The sequence below is a fragment of the Quercus suber genome, unplaced genomic scaffold (genome assembly GCF_002906115.3).
Source record: "Quercus suber isolate HL8 unplaced genomic scaffold, Cork oak 2.0 scaffold_321, whole genome shotgun sequence".
In the NCBI taxonomy this organism is placed as follows: Eukaryota; Viridiplantae; Streptophyta; class Magnoliopsida; order Fagales; family Fagaceae; genus Quercus; species Quercus suber.
In genome coordinates, this window is record NW_027069775.1 from 311,092 (window position 1) to 327,810 (window position 16,719).

At 32.0% G+C, this 16,719-nt stretch overlaps 1 protein-coding gene across 2 annotated transcripts; it reads left to right on the top strand.

Moving 5' to 3' along the window:
- Nucleotides 1–10,640: 10,640 nt before the first annotated feature.
- LOC111987815 (hydrophobic protein RCI2B) lies at nucleotides 10,641–12,429 on the top strand. 2 transcript variants are annotated; one of them, XM_065782949.1, is made up of 4 exons: nucleotides 10,641–10,833; nucleotides 10,921–11,019; nucleotides 11,977–11,990; nucleotides 12,061–12,429. In XM_065782949.1, exons 1-2 carry the CDS (start codon nucleotides 10,753–10,755, stop codon nucleotides 11,002–11,004), a joined length of 165 nt encoding a protein of 54 aa, XP_065639021.1. In that variant the 5' UTR covers nucleotides 10,641–10,752; the 3' UTR covers nucleotides 11,005–11,019; nucleotides 11,977–11,990; nucleotides 12,061–12,429. The 2 variants fall into 2 exon arrangements, with proteins under 2 accessions (XP_065639021.1, XP_023875325.1); XM_024019557.2 differs by having other exon boundaries at nucleotides 10,643–10,833; nucleotides 11,977–12,429.
- Nucleotides 12,430–16,719: the final 4,290 nt, after the last annotated feature.

Here is a 16,719-nt window from a genome sequence, read left to right on the forward strand (position 1 = left end):
TTTCCTTAATTTTAGCTATTATTAGTATCCTTAATTAATTAAGATATATTGTAAAAAACAATTTAGGACATAAACATATTTTTAAAATATCTAATGTGTGCCAATATTATATTGTGCCGAAAAAGATTTGGCATAACTTTTGCACATAATCTTATCTTCTGCATAAGTACCTCTTAGAACAATGGTTTATTTTCCTCTTTCCTAATCTATATAGCTCTTTTCAAGTTTGCAAGTATGCTACAATAATCTCTTTCATACTTCTCTCTCTCTCTCTTTTTAATATTCATAGTCAAGACTCAAGAGTACAACATCAGTTAGCAACTTAGCAGAAAATAAAAGGCAATAAAGGTAGCTACACAGAAATCCCAACTAAAAAAAGGAGTCCTATGTAGCTTAGATATTTCATTTCTGTGTTGAAATATTAGTAACACCAACTCTTCTTTGCTACAGTATTTGAGCAAGTAGTCATAATTTTGAACCTTGTCTTTGCTCTACCTCCCAAGATCATCCACTTTCTTAAGCACTCTCTTATTAGCTATTCTAAACCATATTCCTTCCATTTGCCGGCCTAAGTTGAGTAAGCCATCTGGAAACCCTTGTGTTCTGATATAAGGCCTCTACTTAAGCATTAGCTAGAAGAATAATAATCTTTATAAATCCTTTGTTTCTTACTGTTCCAAACTTTGACAACTAGAAAATTATCACCTTGTCCAAAGTTTCCCAACCATGGCAGCAAGCTATGATCCCTTTGCCTTCTTGATCTCTGCAAATAAAACCTGACCTTTCCAATCTTTTATTCTTTGATCTTCAATTTGACACTAAAAGAATACCTTGCCAGCTTATACATTCAACGAAGCCTTGATTTTGCTTCCCCTCAATTGATTTTTGTGAAGAACCCGCGACTTACTAAAGGCTTCCATGCAAGTGCAAAGAAAACTTCATTAGAAAGCCATTGCAGCTCTAATATCGATGCTTAGTCCCTTAACTTTTTTCTCTCCCTTGAAATACCATAGGTTCCATAGGTTTCCCTGCAAAAATGAATGAAAAATCAAGACATTCCTTACTATTATAAAGATTGGTGTTGGTGTTGTATAATACATGCTTTCTTCACATTTGGGACATACTTTTTTTTATGACTACAGAGTAATGCTTCATTCTTGCAATGGCACCCAACAAGTGATTAAAATCCACAATGGAAGGGAAAGGGCGCAAGTGAATTATTGTATCAAACAAAAAAAAGAACGAACCTCTTCATACCATCTTTAGCAACTATACCAGTGGATTTATATTAAAAAATGTAGGTTGTTCCAATAATAATTATTTAGGAATCACAAAAAAGAAAACTACAAACATCATTAAAAAAATTCAAATAAAAGCAGGAAATGAGATGTGTAATCATAAAAGTGTAAAACACAAAACAAACCCAAATGGTCCCTCCAATGAGGGGCTTTTTCATCCTACAAAAAACAATTTGATCTAGATGAAACGTTGTAACATATGTCAATAGAATGGATATATAAGAGAAGGAAAATTAAAGCCAGAATTTCATAACCCAGCAACGTATAAAAAAAGGGGGGAAAATTAAGAAAAAAAAAATAGAGTAATTGATAATTTTTAAACAACATTAATTCAAAAGGGTGATACAATACACTAACCTTCAACCATGCATTCAAATGTGATACCTTCATAATTCTCTTCTCCTTTTCTTGATTTCTTATTTGTGTCATTCATTTCAATTGTAAAAAAACATTCATTTCAATTTTGCATAATATTACACGATTAGAAGAAAATAATAAGAAAGAAAATGATTTTTAAGACATTTCTCTCACAATATGCGTAGATGTCTCATGTTGTGAGAATTGTCTCATGAGATTCTTCTTCAATAGCTGTAAAGGACATCCACTCTATGCAACTACTATTTTTGGGATATAACTTTTATTTTATCAGTAGATAATAAATATTTAATATTTATGTATATTATTCATTTTTTATTCTTAGAAAGTTTCTAGAAAATCTATAGATTTCAATTGTAGAAAAACATTCATTTTAACTACTAGTTTTTTTTTTTTTTTTTTGAATAATTTTATTGAGTTACGATTATAACTTCATTTTTTTTATGTAAACAGACATAGAGTGATTCAAATTCAACATAAAAATAATAAAAAACAACAAACAAACCATGAGTCCACAAGGCAAATACCAAATAGTGAATGACAGCGATGTTGATGTCGATTGTCGATGTCGGTCCCTGCATAGTGGGGGCAAGAAGACTAGGGAAGGAAGGAATACTAGAAAGGACAGTATATAACACGGTCTCTTCTTACTATAGCATATGTGAATGTGATTGAGCTGTAGAGCATGATCTGGTTACATTATGCAATTTTTATCTTGCAAATTTGTTGTTTATATGCTTTCGACTCTTAGGATGATCACAAACCATGTGATGCTCCCACTCAATGAAACGTTATTTTCTTCCATCATGATCATATGCATTATACATATGGCCCTAGTAACAAAATTGAAGATATAACACCATCATATTCATATGTGATTATGTGAAGATATAACCCAACGGCACATTTACTCCTACTCATTCATAAGCAGTCTAGTTTGTTTATTATCACATATATTTGTAAATAATTGTTGTTATAATAAATAATTTAAAGTTCAAACTTATTAGTGTTAAAGATCTATTAGCTGCATAATATAAGCTCAAACCTAATCCTATTTTGTATGTAAGTCAAGTTTCATACTTGTATTAAAAATCTATTAATCATAGTTATACATGTTTGTTTAAGGTTTAGCTTACTATATATAATCATGTTGAATTATTTATAAACACAATATTTATACTATACTCTCATACAATAAAAATGTAACCTTGAGATTTTCTTTGTNTTTTTTAAAGAATAACAGTTATCTAATTAAATTAAGAATATATATTTTTTCTCGAAAAAATTAGAAGTATTTTTAACAAATTTTTAAATAAAGCTACCGACAATCAAGAGTCTAGCCTCATCGTCTGCTCAGAAGTCAGAACCATGACTTTGTATGTGAATCCAAATCTGTTATGGGCAATGGCGTTGTCACTTTTCTAATCTTTGTTTCCCTCGTGGGCCCAATATAGTCCATCAATCACAGTTTCGAAGTTGGTCAGGCCCATTAACAGTTTAACACTTCAAATAAATCGCATGAAAGTGGAACAATATGAACAAAAAAGCAGCATTTTTCATTTTTATTTTTAAATTTGACAGTTGGAGACAAGATCAACTCCATGTATTTTGGGGCCTGGCGGCAGTTGTAACTTTGAGAGAGACCTTTTTATCTTTACAAATTAATTAAATCATATTTATTTAACTTTAGATATAGTTTTTTTTTCTTCTTTCATTTACAGTCTCTTTTTCTCACCTTTTTCTTTTTGAAATACAAAATTATTATAATATAATATAATATATTTTGTCGGTAATATGGTTAACACTTAATTTTTTGTAACATAATTGATATTAATTAAAATTTATCAAAACCATGTGATGCTCCCACTCAATGAAACGTTATTTTCTTCCATCATGATCATATGCATTATACATATGGCCCTAGTAACAAAATTGAAGATATAACACCATCATATTCATATGTGATTATGTGAAGATATAACCCAACGGCACATTTACTCCTACTCATTCATAAGCAGTCTAGTTTGTTTATTATCACATATATTTGTAAATAATTGTTGTTATAATAAATAATTTAAAGTTCAAACTTATTAGTGTTAAAGATCTATTAGCTGCATAATATAAGCTCAAACCTAATCCTATTTTGTATGTAAGTCAAGTTTCATACTTGTATTAAAAATCTATTAATCATAGTTATACATGTTTGTTTAAGGTTTAGCTTACTATATATAATCATGTTGAATTATTTATAAACACAATATTTATACTATACTCTCATACAATAAAAATGTAACCTTGAGATTTTCTTTGTGGATGTAGGTTTTTTAAATTGAATCATGTAACCCTCATGTTCTGTGTTCTCTACTTTATGGTTTCTCTTTCACATTTATTTTAACATACTGATACTTAACAATATAAAAAGATTAACATAGATTCATATAACTATCTATGTATACTTAAGTACGTGACCATATAATTATTTAAACACATCAAGTGATGAATTTGGTACTAACTACAATTTCATAATTTGAAATAAAATATTTAAACGAGGCATTTATTTCAGGAATGCTATTTTTCAAACACCAATTTTAAAATTTTGGGTGAAAAGAGTTATTTTCTTGTCCTATTACAAGTATTATATCAACTAGAGTTATAAAAGTCCAAATCCTCTATGCCACTTTTTGTGTACCATTCTATATTCCACTAATGACTATTTATCATGTGTATAATTGCTTTCCATTTTAAACTTTAGTTATTCTATAAGGAAAGTAAAATAAACATATGGTAAGTAATAATTGGTGGAACATAAAATGGTACACAAAAAGTGACATAGAGGATTTGGACTCGAGTTATAAATAAGTATTAAAACAATTTTTCATATTTCCAAAAAAAAAAAATTCATATGAATAATTTAACAACATTTCATATTTATTTTTTATATAATTGAAAAATATTACTATAAAATAGTATGGTTCCACAATGATTGCATTAATAAGTTAGAAATGAATACCTTCACACACACACACACACATGTATATATTTTGAATTTCAATCTATAATGTCCGTTTATTCTGATGAAATCTCTTTATCATTATATCAAGACATCAATCAATTTTGAAAATCTCTTATTAACCCTAAAAAAATTTACTAGTTAAACTAACTAAAATCACAAATTCATTAAAAAGCCAATTAATATGTATAAGAACCACCATTCAACAATACGTTGTCTTGTATAACACAAAACAATATCAAATTGAGAAATAACTTCAAAACAATATCAAATAATTTAAATTAAAAAATTGAAGATCAATAGGAATAGGTGACAGAATGTGGTCTTTCAACTCACAAAATGGGATTTTTTTTGAGTAATCAAATCAAAAGATGTTCCCTCAAAGTTAAAAAAAGGCAAAAGGTCATCACAGATATCGATTATTCGATTATTAAAAAGCCAATTAATAATTAATTTGGATTAAAGTAGATTAACACATAATATCATATATCTGGCACACGTGAGAGGGCGGCTGAATCTTCCACTTTATTATTATTGGGTTTGCCTTGCTTTGCTTCTGTGAACTGTGAATACTGATTTGTGAACACGTCCACACTTGGCAATTTATTATTGGTTTAGAAGCCTCCATCTCCGCCGTCCTTATTTCACAATGTGGCATCCTAGGAACCGTCGCTTGTTTGACACTCTGGTCGATTTGATTTGTCGGCTCCGCATCTTTACGCGCTTTGTTTTATCCGTGGAAAACACAAAAATCTTAATTCTTAAGAAAATAGCAATGAACATCTTTCTAACCAAAAAAAAAAAAAAAAAAAATCTACCAAAAGGATTAGGCTTATTATTTTTGGCAAGATTTCTAACGTGTTCTTGTGTTATTTACTTTATGGTAAAAATAAATTAGTTAAACAGACACTAATCTATTTAACAAGATTATTTTTGCCAACTTATTTTATTATTTAACTTATTTTTTTACTATTTATGGGTTTTACTACATTTTTTGGTACTATTCATAAGTTTCACAAGACTCTTTCAACTAAAATTTACCTTTATTTATAGTATTTTCAACGAAAAGTTTTCAATTTCAATAAAATAAGCGGATTCTAAATACATTCTTATAATATGAATGTGGTATTTAGAAGACTAGAACAGGAAACTAGAAATATCATTGCATCCATCCAATACAAAGCAAGTTTCTTTCTAGGTTTGGAGCTATCTATAGGGTCGATGTCGAGCATAGTTTTATTCAGAAATTTGGATTTTGCATGGACATTGTTGTCATATTCGAAGTGAAAATAAATTCTGACTCTTAGCATGAAACAAAAATTATATTACTTTTTTTTAATCAAAAAATAATAAATTATATAACTTTTAAAATAAACACACTGAGAGAAAATGGGAGAGGTGTAAAATAAGTAGTGTTTTGATAACGGTGAAATTTTCTGGCAATAAGATTTCGATGTGGAGGTAATTTGTAAGTTTCGGAGAGATCAAGTAGATTATTAAAGAACTATAAAATTTTTACAATTCATTTATGTTCATATAATACATTTCAACAAAAACCAATATTCCAGCAATAATGTTAACCTTGTAGCTCAGTGACTAGTTGATAAATAAACCAAAAATTAAGTGGAATATATCAATGTTTCGGCCAAGGGGGAGGCAAAGCCAATGGCTAGAAAACATGTATGCTTCACATGCTCTGATGCCAAGGAAATAAAAATAATTACAACTCTCAACATGAAACAAAAAATGAAAAAATTAATTACAAGGCTTTCAAAAAAAAAAAGGGACTAAAAAGAGATCGAGTTTGGATAATAATGAATTTATTTTGTCTACAAACCACAATGAAGTTTAAGGGTAAGGTATAATTTATACATTATAATGAGCTATTTAAAGACCCAAATTTTTTTTATGTTGATTTCTGTTCTTATAACTTTAGATTAGAATCTTATTGTTACCATATCACCTTCCTGCCCCCACTCATAACCAACTTTGCAATTTTGTAAGTGAAAAAAAAAATTGAATCATTACATATTGAGAGTTAATTGGTGGCCACACAATTTACCCAAACCAGTGACTTTCTTTGCAAACTTTGATTGATATTCTAGTAACTGATCTACCAATACGACAATGAGTGACAAGTTGTTGCCACCGGTTACTTATAGTATGGGGGATGTTGTTTGACGACAAAATGATGTTTGTGCTTTATGGGGCTTAATATCTGTGGGTTAATTAGCTAGTCATTCAATAGTGCTATAACTATGCCGACATGATCTAAATTAAATGCCCTTTCACATTCAGGTTCATGGAAATATGATACTTTTATGAACTTACGATACCTTAATTTGTATCCATCTAATTATGCCGACATCTAAATTGTCATATTAATTTGATTTATTTTTAGGACTCCTATAATAATAATTTATTTTTCTCAAACTATCCTTGGGTTTAAAAATATTATATCAAAATTACCCATGCATCACTTTTACATAACTCCTTACAAATTAAATAAAAATAATAATTATATCAGACGTGCATGTGTGAAGTCAAATCTTCTAAAATAATAGTTTTATCATATATTATGAAAATAATTATTTCCAATATTTTTTAATGATTTAGAAGGACATCATGCATTGCCAATCGAAATTGTTTATTTACAATTAAACATGAAAATGATGCATTTTAATTTCCTACGCATCTCAAAAGATTAACAAAAACGCTACTAAAAATTTAAAAATAGTTTTAGGAGCTTTAATATCATTACACAGAATTGTGTGAGCTTCAATTAAAAATATGAACATTATTTTATACTTTTTTTTTTTCCTTCAATAGTTATAATGGGGGAAGAGGATTTTAAATCATAGATGATTCCGTTGAAAACATTAAAATATGCCAATTAATTAATCTACATGGTTCTTCACCACTAATAAAATTATTAAACATTCATTTTCAAATTTCAATGAGTAAGCCTAAGCCCTTACCCTAAAATCACATGGAAGGTCAAAAGGGAGGGCATGCACATGAGCCAAATATTCCAATGTATTGGTGATGATGTAAGATCTAAGTGACAATTATCTCCTTAAAAAGGGGAGGGCATGTTGTAATAGCAAAATTTCTATTACTAAATAATTGTGGAAAAATACATCCAAATAGCATTCTCACGCAAATTTGAATGTGAAAATATTATAAACTTTAGAAAAAGATTCCCAATAAATAATGGGGATGAAGAGTACTTGGCAAGAAAATAAAATGAACACATATACACATCAAGGATTTACATGGTTTGAGTTTTAGCATACGTCCACAAGTAGCCACAGGACAAAATTTCACTAATATAGAAAATACAAAATGGTGTAATGACATTCTCACAGGTCACAATACCCAAATCTCAATAGACCCAAATTATTTTCTCACATAAATACAAAGTTTTCTATCAGATCCTATCAGTACAAAAGTTGGGGTTGAATACAAAGTTAGGGGTTTAACCATTAACAATGAGAAGTTTCTCATCTTTGCACAAAGCCTCCTTCGAAGAGATCTTTGATCTTTCACTCCTTACATTTTGCCACACTACACCTAACCTTCTCTATATATTGTGCACACAAAGGCACATATATACGGAGCAAAATAACCAAAGCGTGGGCAAGCACTATTGTGAATCCATGCAAGAAAGTCATGTATGCATTTGGTGGAGATTTGATACCACTTCTTGACAATGCACCAAAATCACAACCTTCAAGAGGGACAATCTGATCTTGGCATGCGCCTAATGCTACGCCTAGTGTTGACAATACTTGCAAAAGAGAGAAGGCACATGCAAGTAGTATTTGGATTATAGTACTTTTTCAATCACCAATTCGCCAATCCCGTAGTCAAATAAGGTGGCTATAATCCAAGTTGGCTGAGAGATATTTTCTAGCCATACAAGACAGCTAGGCTTGTCCATGGGTCAATTCGGGTCAGGTTTGTGTCCAACTCGAAACCGACTCGATCACTTTGAGTGACAAGAAATCTAATCCGCCACCATCCGCCAAAAAACACGGTTTGGTTCGGTTTCGAGTCGGCTGTACAGTGTCGGTTTCGGTCAAAACCGATGAAGCAGCATTGACAGGTGAGAAATGGCTGAATCTCAACAAAATATAAACGGATCTTGTCAAAATCTAGCCGGATCTCATCAAGAATTGGTCGGATCTTGTCGAGATTTGGTTGGATCTTGTTGAGATCTCGTCGGATCTTAACGGATCCTGTCTGAGAGTGGCGAATCTCAATCGAGCCAATTGGATTTGGTTTTTCATGTGAAGACCCGCTAAATGACACACTGGATTCGGTTTCTGGACATGTAGACCCATTGTCGACCATTGCTGGAGTCGGGTTAGACGGTTTTCGATTTGGGCTCGGGTGGTTTGTTCAAGTTGGCCGGGGTGTGGGTCAACTTGGAGGCCCCTAGACAAAGCCATATTTGATTTGGGTTAATTTCTATGTGATGCTAATCTACATGCACATGCTAGTGTATTCAATTCAAGCTAGGGGTGTGCATAGGTTGGGTAAAAAAAAATTCAACCCACCTGTATCAAGTTGGACCCATAGGTTGGACATGTTTTATTTTATTTTAATTGAGCATTAAATATTACTACCAACACAAATAAGAACAAACTTTTTTTTTTTTGAAAGAAAATAAGAACAAACCAATAACTTAATAGAGCAGAGTATTAGCATCAAAATAACACAAACTATTTTATTAGTGTTTTATAGTTTAAACCAATACAAATAACAACAAATTCATATTGGTAGTTCAAATGAAATTTCATTTAGTTATTAAGAATAAGATGTCAAATAATTCTTTCTCAACTCAGTTGAGAAACAAAATAAACATGAACTAGTTATATTATTCTACAATTAGTAGGATATAACATAGGTCTATCCCAACTCAATTGATAAACAAAAGAGCAAATAATAAAATCATATTATATATGTGTGTTGGGGGGAACAAAAGAGCAATCATATTATATATATGTGGGGGGGGGGGGGGTGTGTTCACACCCCTAATTCAATCCATTTTTGTTTGGCTCTACACCCTTAATTCAAGCCATTTTCTAACGAGGAATTGGTGGACTATAAGGAGCAAAAAATGCTCAACCATGTTGAATTTGTGTGCCTACGACTAAAGAATCTAGGATAGGTGCATTTTTAGGTTTGACAGACTTGCACTAAAGTTATTAATCGAAAATTTAATAAAATTCAATAATAAAAAATGGGAAAATAACTTTCTATATTTATTCTAATAAAATTATCACTATTATTTAGATATTTTGATAGTTGGGGAGTTTGAATTATAGCTGGTTGTCTTAGAAATTACTATTAAACATTTCGTTTTCAAGTTTACATGAGTAAGCCTAAAACTTCACCCCTAAACGCCAAATATGACCATTATCGATTCCTTGTGGTCCCATTAGCATTTCAAATTTTTTTGAATAGACAAGAGAAAATTTAAAACCTGTAACATATATCTATAACTGAAATATTTCAATGTATTTTCTTTCCCAAAAAAAGAAAGAAAGATAGGATAAGAGTTTGTGAATTGAATATTTAATTAGTAGAAATGTAGAATTTAGAAGTTTTTAGAACCCAAAAATAGAATAGAGAAGTTGCAAAGGCGCGTGGACAGAAGACGGAAGGTTAATATGTCGGCAGCGGTAGCCAAAGAATAAAAAAAAATAATAATAAAAAATGGTTGTCCAATAGGAATGAAAAAAGGGGCACATGGAACACTTTGGCTTTGCCACGTAGTTCCTCCATTTATTATGATTCCTATCTCTAAACAAATAAAAGAAAAGTGATAGACTTAATTTACACGCTAAGGAACCGCGAATATTACGAATTATGAGTATTTCATTTTTCACGTATCCAATGCATGGACAGCACGGGGGAACCGTACGTGTAGACTGACTATATATTCATCTGTTTCTCCTTGCAGTTTTCTTCTATCACACAACACACAAGTAATTTAAGTCATTGGATAATCATCAGTTACCAATTTTCATTTACTACTCTTTTTCCAACAAAAAAAGAAATATGACAGCTGCTACCTGCATAGATATCATCTTGGCCATTATTTTGCCTCCTCTTGGTGTTTTCCTCAAGTTTGGTTGCAGGGTACCTATTTCATTCATTTTCTTTATTTCATTTCATACATTTTTATATTTCTTTCTTATTCATTTTTCATGTGGTTGATTAATTCAGGTCGAGTTTTGGATTTGTTTGTTGCTGACCATTCTTGGCTATATCCCTGGGATACTTTATGCTCTCTATATTATCACCAAGTGATGAACTTCAATCTTTGTAAGCGCCCATTCACTTCTCTCTCTCTCCCCTTTGCTTCTGTTTTATTTTTATATTTCGTATAACCATTTTTTTTTAATGCTAAGCTAAATTCTTTTTTGACTGAAAATGGTAAAATATTTCTAAAGGAAGGATATATATAAAAAAAAAAAAAAAGTTATCTATTTAAAGAATACTTAATTGTCTAAAATAGCCAATCTCCGTTTGATGGGTTCTTTTTGCATAATTGAATATACAAGGTAGTCGCTGCACATCTTCGTATGATAGTCAAGTATAAGAGCTTATTAAATGTGAAAGTAAGAGTTGGATTTAAAACTATATACAATAGATGAGTTACTTTCTATATATACAAGATAAAACATTTTAGGTGGATGAGTTAGTTTCTATATATATCGGTACGTTTGCTCTTTTTGTATAGGATGGTGGGGAAGCTATAATGATTAAAATTTTTGTCCCTCCAAAGAAAGAAAAAAAAAATTATCAATAAAAAATTCATAAAGGTAAATTGTTGTTGGGTATGAGAAATTAACATGGAAAAAAGAACTCACTTGAAATTGCAATTTGATCGTTTTTCTAAGTTGAACAAGTTTGAATTAACAACTTCTTTTATGGTACAAGTAGATGATTTGTTAATGTATTTGTAAAAATAAAAACAAAAGCGGAGAGGCCCCAAATGTCACTCTCTCACTCATGAGTCATGAGTCTTGGGGCTGGCTGCGAGTTTGGGTTATGGATAGACTCATGGTCATAGACAGCGTTTAATGCATAGGCCCTGCGTGATCTTGTCGTTACCTGCACTATACTTCTTTTTTTTTCATCTTAATAACTGTGACTAATAAGTAATAAATGGACTGCTTTTTTCTCTAAATTATGAATGAGCTGTGCTGGGCTTTTAAGCTTTAAGGCTTTTGGCTTTTGACAATTTTGCATCTTATTATTTTTGCTTTTTTTGGGCAGGTGGAGTTGTGACCTGTGAACGGCAATATGTTTTTTGTTTCTCTGATTTGGGGTTCGTTGATGGACAGTTGATTCTTCATTATGTGTGAACGGCAATATGTTGTTTGTTTCTCTGATTTGGGGTTCGTTTATAGGCGTTGATGGACAGTTGATTCTTCATTATGCGTGTCAAAGTTTTTAAGATTTCTTTTCCTTTTTTCTTTTTCTTTTCCCTTCTTTTTTTTTTTTTTTTAATCTGATGTAAAGGTGGAAATGGACTATTATTGGTTTGGTGTGATGGTGGTGGTGGGTACATATCACACTTAGCATACATATCAACCAATGCAGTACCAACAAACACATCTGTTTGGTAATGGTGAGATTTTTTCACAATGAGATTTCGATGTGGGGGTAATTTGTAAGTTTCGGAGAGCTCAAGTGGATTATTAAAGACCTATAAAATTTTACAATTCATTTATGTTCATATAATACATTTCAACAAAAAATTTAAGATTTCTTTTCCTTTTTTCTTTTTCTTTTCCCTTTTTTTTTTTTTTTTTTAATCTGATGTAAAGGTGGAAATGGACTATTATTGGTTTGGTGTGATGGTGGTGGTGGGTACATATCACACTTAGCATACATATCAACCAATGCAGTACCAACAAACACATCTGTTTGGTAATGGTGAGATTTTTTCACAATGAGATTTCGATGTGGGGGTAATTTGTAAGTTTCGGAGAGCTCAAGTGGATTATTAAAGACCTATAAAATTTTACAATTCATTTATGTTCATATAATACATTTCAACAAAAACCAATATTGTCAGTAACAATGTTATCCTTTTAGCTCAGTGACTAGTTGAATAAATAAACCAAAAATTAAGTGGAATATATCAATGTTTCGGCCAAAGGAGGCAAAGCCAATAGCAAGAAAACAAATGTGCTTCCCATGCTCTGATACCAATGAAGTAAAAATAATTAGAACTCCCAACATGAAACAAAAAATGAAAATTTAAAGGTTCACAAAATTTTTTATGTTCATTTCTATTCTTATAAATTTGGATTAGAACCTTATTGTTCCCTTATTACCTTACTGTCCCCACTCATAACCAACTATGGCCAAACATCCAATCAAAATTATATTCAAATATTTTATTAATAGTTTAGTAAATACTAGGCCAAAATGGGCATTTGCTCATTTCCCCCAAAATAAGTAATAAAATGCTTATATTTTGAAACTATCTAGTAAAATACCCCTATTTTAAAACTTAATTTTTTAAAAATTGAGTTTCAATGAAAAATTCGATTTAATGAAAATCGAGTTACTTGCAAAATATTACATGGAACTCGAGTTTCATATATATATATATATAAAAGTTTTTTTGTCTATAACTTGATTTTCTAAAAATCGAGTTTTTCATTAAAATTCAATTTTTAGAAAATTGAGTATAAAATCGGAGTATATGTCTAAAAAGTTTCAAAATAGAGACATTTTGCTACTTGTTTTGAGTGAAAGGGACACTTATTTTGGCCGTAAATACTCATATACAACACTTTGCAAGTTTGTAAGTGAAAAAAAAATAAATAAATAATCATTACATATTGAGAGTTAATTGGTGGCCACACAATTTACCAAAACCAGTTACTTTCTTTGCAAACTTTGAATGATAATATAATTGATAATGATATTCTAGTAACTCTACCAATACGTCAATGACTCAATGAGTGATATAGTTGTTGCCACCGGTTACTTTAGTATGGGGGGTGGGGTTTGACGACAAAATGATGTTTGTGCTTTGTGGGGCTTAATATCTGTGGGTTAGCTAGTCATTAGTGCATGGTATAACTATGCCAACATCTAAATGCCCTTTCGCATTTAGGTTCATGGAAGTATATATGATACTTTTATGATTTTTTTTAGAATACTAAGTATATATTTCTAACACACACACTAAAATATTTGATTTATTTTTAGGACTCCTATAATAATAGTTTTATCATATATTACGAAAATAATTACTCCTATATGAATCATAGATAGATGTATTTTTAGGTTTGACATTCGTGCACTACAGTTAATCATTGAAAATTTAAGAAAATCCAATAGAAATTGTCAAAATAAATTTTTATACTATTTTTTCTTTTTTACTTCGATAGTTATAATGGGAGAAGAGGATTTTGAATCATGGATGTCTATGTTGAAAACATTAGAATATGCCAATTAATTAATCTACATGGCTCTTCACCACTAATAAAATTATTAAACATTCATTTTCAAATTTCAATGAGTAAGCCTAAGCCCTCACCCTAAAATCACATGGAAGGTCAAAAATTAGAATTAAATGCCAAGTATGACAATTATCCATTCCTTATGGTCCATTTGCATTTCAAATTAATTTGAATATATACAAGATAAAATTTAAAATCCATAATATCTATTTTATGATGATGGTTGTTAAACATGAGCCGAATATTTCAATGTATTGGTGATGATGTAAGATTTAAGCAACAATTGTCTCCTTTAAAAAGGGGAGAGAATGTTGTAATAGCAGAATTTCTATTACTAAATTATTGTGGAAAAATATATCCAAATAGCATTTCCTGTGAAAATATTATGAACTTTAGAAAACGATTCCCAAAATAAATATATAATGAAGACGAAGAGTACTTGGTAAGAAAATAAAATAACCATGTAAATCCTTGGTGTGTATATGTACATATACACACCAAGGATTTACATGGTTTGACTTTTAGCATACGTCCACAGGTGGCCACATGACAAAATTTCACTAAAATAGAAAATACAAAATGGTGTAATGATATTTTCACAAGTCACAATACCCAAATCTCAATAGACCCAAATTATTTTCTCACATAGATACAAAGTTCTCTATCAGACTATCAGTACAAAGGTTGGGGTTGAATACAGAGTTAGGGGGTTAACCATTAACAACGAGAAGTTTTCTCATCTTTGCACAAAGCCTCATTCAAAGAGATTTTTTATCTTTCACTCCTTACATTTTGCCACTCCACACCTAACCTTCTATGTATACCGCATGAAGGCACATATATACGGAGCAAAATAACCAAAGCGTGGGAAGCACTATTGTGCATCCATGCAATAAAGTCATGTATGCATTTGGTGGAGATTTGATACCACTTCTTGACAATGCACCAAAATCACAACCTTCAAGAGGGAAAATCTGATCTTGGCATGCGCCTAATGCTACGCCTATATTAACTTGTATGTTGACGATACATGCAAAAGAGAGAAGGCACACACAAGTAGTATTTGGCTTATAGTACTTTTTCAATCACCAATTCGCCAATTCCGTAGTCAAATAGGGTGGCTACACTCCAAGTGGGCTGAGAGAGGTTTTCTAGCCATACAAGACAAAGCTAGGCCTATCCATGGGTCGGCCTGGGTCGGGTTTGTGCCTAACTCAGAACCGACCCGACCACTTTGAGCGACAGGAAATCTAACTTACTGCCAACTGCTGGAAAACATGGTTTGGTTTGGTTTCAGGTCGGCTGGACAGTGTCGATTTTGGTCAAAACCAATGAAGCAACACCAACGGGGAGAACAAGCCGGATCTTGATGGATCTCGTCGAGATCTAGCCAAATCTTGACAGATCTGCGTCTGAAAGTGGTGGATCTTGGTTGGGTTAGTTGGATTCGGTTTTTCATGTGAAGACTCGCTAATCGACCCACCGAATTCAGTTTTTGGACATGTAGACTCGCCATCGACCATTTCTGGAGTTGAGTTGGATGGTTTCTAGTTTGAGCCCCAAGCGGTTTGGTCGGGTTGGGCAGCTTGCAGGTCAGCTTGGACACCCCTAAATAGAGCCATATTTGATTTGGGTTAATTTCTGAAAGTTCAAAAAGGGTATAAAACACCTTTGAACGTTTAGACCCCAAATAACAAAGATACCAATTCAAGCTTTATATCAAACAATTAATGTGCGGAATATGATAACGAGCTTATAACTGAACTGATAGAACAATCTAAGCCAAATATAAACACATCCACAGCAGTAAATATAAGGCAAAGGTAAAGGGAAAGAAGATGCAAACACACGGACAACATACGATGTGTTATCGAAGAGGAAACCGAAGTCCTCGGCGTAAAACCTCTCCGCCGCCCTCCAAGCGGTCAAATAATCCACTAAAGAATGTAGTTAGGATACATGAACAGCAGAAGACCCTCCAAGCCTAATCTACCCAAGTACCTAAGCCCTCCAAGCTTTTTGCTCCAACGAGGTTACGTCGAACCTATTTCTTCTCTAACTTCCCGGATTTCGCTACTTGACCATAACATCAACCAATGTATATTGGTTCCTTTCCAAACTGCTTCCCAAAGTTCCAAATGGACATTCTCACAAACGTGGGTGTGGTGAGACAAGGGTTTGGTAAATGACCTCTCAAGGGTATGATAATGGAGAGGAAGAGAGTAGAGGAATTTGTAGTCTCTTTAGATGAAGATTGGGGATGAATCAATCTTGTATTTCTCTAGGGTTTTCTCTCACAAAATTCTCTCTGGAAACTCTCTCAATATGATGGGTATAAGGGTGTATATATAGTAGGGTGAGAAGGGAATGCAAAACGTCAGTTTTTGCCAAACAGGGCAAGTTAGCGACTTGATCTCGCGGCTTGGCCAAGTCGCGAAATCAAGTCGTGACGTAACGGCCTGGCCAGACTGGAACTTTTGTCCTGTAGCGTGACAGCTGGCGCGACCCTTCAGCTTCCCAGTGTGCCTCTCACGTG

Coding starts and splice junctions, on each gene's coding strand:
- LOC111987815 (XM_065782949.1), top strand. CDS start 10,753: ATGACAGCTGCTACCTGCATAGATATCATCTTGGCCATTATTTTGCCT. Junction 10,834..10,920: donor TCCTCAAGTTTGGTTGCAGG/GTACCTATTTCA, acceptor TGATTAATTCAG/GTCGAGTTTTGGATTTGTTT.